At 28.4% G+C, this 6,848-nt stretch overlaps 1 protein-coding gene across 1 annotated transcript; it reads left to right on the top strand.

Moving 5' to 3' along the window:
• The first annotated feature begins 3,329 nt into the window (after nt 1-3,329).
• HSFB3 (heat shock transcription factor B3) lies at nt 3,330-4,953 on the top strand. The gene is made up of 2 exons (XM_079022851.1): nt 3,330-3,732; nt 4,342-4,953. Exons 1-2 carry the CDS (start codon nt 3,472-3,474, stop codon nt 4,813-4,815), a joined length of 735 nt encoding a protein of 244 aa, XP_078878977.1. The 5' UTR covers nt 3,330-3,471; the 3' UTR covers nt 4,816-4,953.
• The last annotated feature ends 1,895 nt before the right edge of the window (nt 4,954-6,848 follow it).

Genomic DNA, 6,848 nt, shown 5'->3' with positions numbered 1-6,848 from the left:
CACTAATGGTTCATATTACTATGTAGTACACACAGACGACGAGATAAGTGAGAAAAACCCAATAAGAGACAACAACATATATATTCTCATAATGTTTATAAATGATTTCCTTTGATGAAGATAATGGAGACAAAGTAGATAAAGATAGTGATGTAGCATATATGATGAATTATATCCATCTAATTTGATAAATGATTTTCAGTTCTATATTGTTTCTTAAATAACCAATAACTTAGCTTTCTCATTTTGTATTGTTTTAATGAAGTTGAAGAAAAGGCAACCAAATAGCTTAAAAGACCCCAACATGCGAGTAATTCTTGGTCATTTTAGTGAATAAGTCGTTACAAATCCTTGTTGTTGAATTAGAATGCAAACAAGTAGCCTACAATGATTAATGTACATGATGTCGTGTAAATAGCATTTTAGTGAATAAGTCGTTACAAATCCTCGAAATATCTTATTTTTATGAATAACTCATATATATATATATATATATATATATATATATATATATATATATATATATACTAGTTGTGAGACCCGTATAATATACGGGTTAATTAAAACAAAATATTAAATATGAACAATTAAATGGGATGTTTATTTGAATTTGAATATTATGAGAAAAAAACATGCAAAAAATAAAATAATTAAAATTTTATGGTTAGTTATCAAACTCGTGTATTAAAATGGTTAATTATAACAAAATGTTAAACATAAAGGTTTAAAGTGTAAATTTATTTGAAATTTAAATTTCAAATTTTAAAATTAATAGTTATTATGGTAGGTTTAATTTATGGAATCTAAATTAATGATATATTGAAAATGAAAAATGAAATAAATGACAAGTGGAAAATAAATATATCTCAAAACTATGACAAAATGACATATGGCCAAATAAATGAAAGAATGACATGTGGCAAAATCATTCTTATTTATTAGGGTATATATATATATATATATATATATATATATATATATATATATATATATATATATATATATATATATACACAAACACCCCAAAGGGCCTTGGCGGTAAACAGTAACTCCTAAATTTTTTTTTTTTATATTTGTTTTTTTAGACAAAATGTATGCAGTTTGCGGACCACATCTACAAACCTCTGTGTTAGAAAAGATAGATCAAACGTCGGCAGTCTGAAAGAAGAATATTATTTGTTTTTTAACATCTGTAGATTGCTAAACTAAAATCTAATTAAACTGATTAAAAAAAAATACTTAAAAAGTTTTTCAATAATTTTATGACTTTATTATAGATAATTAACAAATACAATCAACTTTTATGTATTATTGTATAAAAAGTGAATAAAATGCTATATATATATATATATATATATATATATATATATATATATATATATATATATATATATATATATATATCAAAACAATTTGGTTGTAAAGTTACACACTTTTGGTTCGTTTATATAGTTTCTTTTTATTAATAGTTTTTTTTTTCATTTGTGTATTATAGAAATCGATATAAACTTTCAAACCTTATTTTTCTCGTCTCTTATACATAACTAGGTGTGAGACCCATTTATTACATGGGTTTATTTAAAAAAAATTAAATATAAAATTTTAACAATTTGAAAACTTTAAATTTATAAGAAAAATAAGAAATTTTTTGAATTATTAAAATTAATGAGACTTTAATGCGTTAGATACATTACATATATAAACCATTTCTAATAAATACCATACATATATATTACCTTATATATTAAATGTGGATTTTAATTTAATAAAATCAAAAATACAATAAAATGACAAGTGGAAAATAGATAAATTTAAAATTTCTAGAAAATGTCATGTATCCAAATGAATGAGAAAATGACATATGGCAAAGTCATTTTCATTTATTATGGTAGATTATTATTCGAATGGTAACTTTATATTATGTTTTTTGGTCAATTTTGCAAAAAAATTATCGTTGACAACGAAAACTATGAAATACTAATAACATTTAAGAATATAATAAATCATATTAAAACAACCACACGCTAGCATCACACAAAACACATACCCCATACCTCAGATATTTAGGCGTATACGTTATTATCAATGCATTCTATGAGGGTGTTCTTTATATTCATTTGACTGTGCGCCTCTGAACCTTCTTTCTCTTCTTATTATATTCATTTGCCTAAGAAAAATTCCAACTTCGCTTGAACCAAAAAACCAAAAAAAAAAAAAAAAAACCGCGCACGCGTACATATATATATATATATATATATATATATATATATATATATATATATATATATATATATATATATATATATATATATAAAGAAAGGTTATATGGAAAATAAAGAATTTGGACAACACATGTTAGAACCAATAAAAGCATGACTACACATCACTTTGGAATAACTACATAAATAACTTTCATAATACATTGCTTATGAATAAAAAAATGGACACATGTCACTTGATCATTGTTTCCAGCATATGTTGCCCTAATTAATCATTTTCCATTTAACCTAAACCTATATATATATATATATATATATATATATATATATATATATATATATATATATATATATATATATAGGGTTAGGTTTATGTGAGACGGCTTAATTTTGTGAGACCGTGAGACACATTTTTTTATTTTTTATTATTTATTTATTTTTTTACTTAATTTAAGTTCCGAAAATAATATTTAAAAAAAAAATTTTGGATTTTTCTATTTATTTTGCATTTTTAAATTATTTTTTAGCATATTTACATTGTAAAATTCTATTAGAATATTTCACGTATTTTTCAAAAAAAAAACGGGATTTTTTTTTATTTATTTTAGTTAATTCACGTTCCGAAATAATGTTTAAGAAAAGAATTTTTGGATTTTTCCATTTATTTTGCATTTTAAAATTATTTTTAGATTTGGTCTAACGGTATATATATATATATATATATATATATATATATATATATATATATATATATATATATATATATATATATATATATATATATATATATATATATATACACACGTGTGTATGTTGGAATATGATCATGTCATGATTATAAATCAAAAGAACATCTGTAGCTACTCATGTATATAAATAACACCACACAAAGGAAAGGTAAGTCGAGCCCTATGTCTTCCTTGCGCTAACGTCTCAACCGTTTCAATATTCTCTAATCTTCACCTACACACACTTACGCACAAGAGAGTTCGTGAGAGTTCCAGATAGTGTATTAGTGTATATATATAATATATTATATATCGAGTCAGAGAAAGAGAGGGAATTAGAGATGAGTATTATGTGGAAAGTCTAGAGAATTGTAAAGATCTCATGAACTATAGAGGATCAATCGTGTTGGGTTTCTATTGTTGGGACTGGGAGTTCTTAACTGCTCTTCTTCTTTTTATCTTCTTCTAAGTTAACTTTCCCAAAACACACACAGGCGCACACAAGTAGATAATTAGATAAAGTTATGGTGGCGGAGATACGTGGCTCCGTCGACGGTCATGGTGCTCAGTTGTTGGTAGATTTTGTCTCAAAGTCGTCTCCATCGCCCTTCCTCCTGAAGACGTACATGCTGGTTGATGATCCGGCCACCGATCACGTCGTGTCATGGAATTTTGACGGGATGGGGTTTGTGGTTTGGCAGCCGGCGGAGTTCGCCAGAGACTTGCTTCCGACACTGTTCAAACACAGCAACTTCTCTAGCTTCATTCGCCAACTCAATACTTACGTATGTCTCTCTCTTTCTCCTCGATCGTTCACACTCTTACTATTTCTTTCCTTGTTCTTCGGTAGTTTTACCATCTTCGCTAAAATTATAATCAATCATATCATAATTTTTATGTATAGATTTAAACAATGATTGTAATATGCAATTTTATTTTTGTAGTTACCTTTTTTTTCATGAAAAATATATTTATAATTTAGATAAATTGTGAAGGCATAATTTTCAATACACGGAAACTAGAATTTCTTTGACTTTTGATGAGCTTTGAATAAGAGTAGTTGGTGGATTGGATAATTAATCAGATGAATCGAATTACACCAAATATTTTTTATTATTGGTTTGGAAGTGTTAGATAGTATCGTATTTTTATAATTTAAAAGATATACATAACTGTTGACAACAATATTTAGAAATGAAGAACACATATAGTAATAATAATTATTGTTAATTATTTAGTGTAATATTTTTAGAGAAAAAAAATGTATGTATGTGTGTTTTTTTATGATTAAATCGTTTAAAGTTAAAAAGTAAGTTAGTTTACATAAAAAATCAACTTAATTCCTTTTGAATTGTATATTCACGTAGAGACGTAATTCTATGATGTATTTATAGGGTTTTCGTAAAACTTCAACAACCCGTTGGGAATTCTGCAACGAAAGGTTTCACAAAGGTCGCAAAGAACAACTCTGTCAAATCCGAAGAAGGAAATCATGGATAAACAAGCCTCGGCCAATCGCCCAATTAACCCTGAAAGAATCAGATGAAGATCAAAGATCTTCATCCAGTAATTCTTTATCCTCAGGGTACAACATTCTCGTGGATGAAAATCATAAGCTCAAGAAGGAAAATAAAGTTTTGGGCTTGGAACTTGTGAGCATAAAAAAGAAGTGCAAGGAGCTCATTGATTTGGTTGGTATGTATACTAGTAGCTCAAGCTCAAAGAAAGAAGAGGAGGAAGATGAAAGGCCAAAGTTGTTTGGGGTGAGATTGGAGGTGCATGGTGATAAGGAGAGAAAGAGGAAGAGGATTGAAGAGGTTGGTGAAAGTGCAAGAAGAATTTTACTTTCGGTAAATGTAAACAAATAGATATATAGCCACGTCTTTGATAGAAAGTTGTAAAGAACCGTCATGTTAAGATATGCTATACGTCTAAGGTGTATGCTATGTTGTGCTTGTCAAATTCAAAATTTGGAAACATAATCAAGATTTATGTTTCATCTCAAATCTTTCATAAAATAAGTCCGTCGATCATATGAAATTATGTTAATAAACATGCTAAAATAAAAACACTAGAATTGCAAAATCATTAAAAAAATTTAAAAAGAAACCAAAACAAAGGAAAAATGCATGCAACAATATCGTACATGCATGTCCCTCTTTATCCTGTCTTCTAAACAACAAATTGGATAAAAGAATAAATAAGATAACTAAAACCAAATAAAAGATAACGCTGACAATACAACTAGCTAGACCTATAAGCTTTCGAAAATGATAAAGAATAGTGAGACCAAACTAAGAGTAAGGTACATCACAGTAGGTTTTAGTGAGAATATGTGGAGTAGCAAAGAATCATATAAAACGATTACATAACAGTAGGTTTAAGTGAGAATATGTGGAGCGCCACAAAATTGATATGGCATGATTCCAAAAAGCATAACCATTTGTTTTTTTTAATAAAGATTAGATATGCCGTTACTTTCTTATTTTTTGTCTATAATGGTTGAAAGATAACATGTTTTTATGTTCAATGTAAACGCGAAGACTTTCGTAACACTTGGCCTATTTTTGAAATAGATGCATATTATTAAAATATTAATTCAAACTAGGTTTATCCAGTGCATTGGATGTGTACGTATGATCAAAGTCCAAGTACCATGAGTAATTTTTTCTGATGAAGAATTTTATGTCGTGTGATGAATATAAATATGAATAAATGGTCTTGTATTTGACCTTTTGATAAATAACCAACAAGACTCATTCCTTTCCGGTGACCTATAACTATTTAATTAATACCTTTCTTAAATTAGTTTTCTTGTTTTATTTCTAGGAATAGAATTGGTCACTCGAACAACCGAACGACCGAAATCGACACATACATTAGTGGATTAACTGAGTGCCCATGTGCAGGCCGACCATGAGAATGTGTCGAGTGTGCTACCCCATGTAGCCAATGTTGTGAAGGAGCCCAAAATTTTGATCCATCAATAATCTAACTTTAATCCATCACTAGTTCAACATTAATATTGTTAATCAATCATCGATTCGTGAATCTTATATAAACTGCGAGAATAATTATTAGGAATTTTAAGTTACAAAATCATTTAACATCCGGAAATTCTTTTAACTTGTAAAGGTACATGCAACCTAAAATAGATTTATAACATTCCAAATTCATGATAAAATTTTTCATTTTTCAATTAAATAAAACTGTTGTTTCTATCAAAAAACTCAGGTGATAAGAAACCAAGTATCAAATACAAATATCCCAAAAATCAATGTATCATAAAATCTCCAAAAACATGTCACCGAAGGATGTGTACGATCATGCATTCGTCTTGTCCCGATCATCCGAAGTACTAGAAAAATAATACTTAAACTGTAAGCCAAAACTTAGACGGTTTTCCCAAAAAAAATACCACCACACACAAAAGGTAAAAGTATGCATGTTGGGTCCACAATCATCGGACTTGATTACCTCTGAGCCCAAAATATGAGTCTGGTTTGCCTTCTTGGCCCACAACAGGTAAAAGACGGTTTGCTCTCGGGTTTGGTGGCTTCCGCACAAAGCAGTAATACCTCAACCCACTTATACTATGTCGACATATGCAACAGATAATATATAACAACAACAAATAAACATACATATTTAAACAAATCTTTACAACATAGCAACATTCAAAACCAGGATACATAACCTGCCGGGCCGACATTGGTGTCTTTGACCCACAAGTACAGTGAGGGAAAAACTCGCCTCACAGTCTGAAAAGATAGTTGAATGAATCACTACTCCAAATACTGCCTTTACTGATCACATATACATATAACAGGGACTCGGGCTTCAATCTACTACTCAAAATACCCTAAATGACCTAAAGTCAAACTTGGTCAAAGTTAATAGT

This window comes from Lactuca serriola, chromosome 9 (assembly GCF_051521515.1).
Source record: "Lactuca serriola cultivar US96UC23 chromosome 9, Lser_US96UC23_V15, whole genome shotgun sequence".
Taxonomy (NCBI): Eukaryota; Viridiplantae; Streptophyta; class Magnoliopsida; order Asterales; family Asteraceae; genus Lactuca; species Lactuca serriola.
This window is presented reverse-complemented; position numbering and strand designations above follow the sequence as displayed.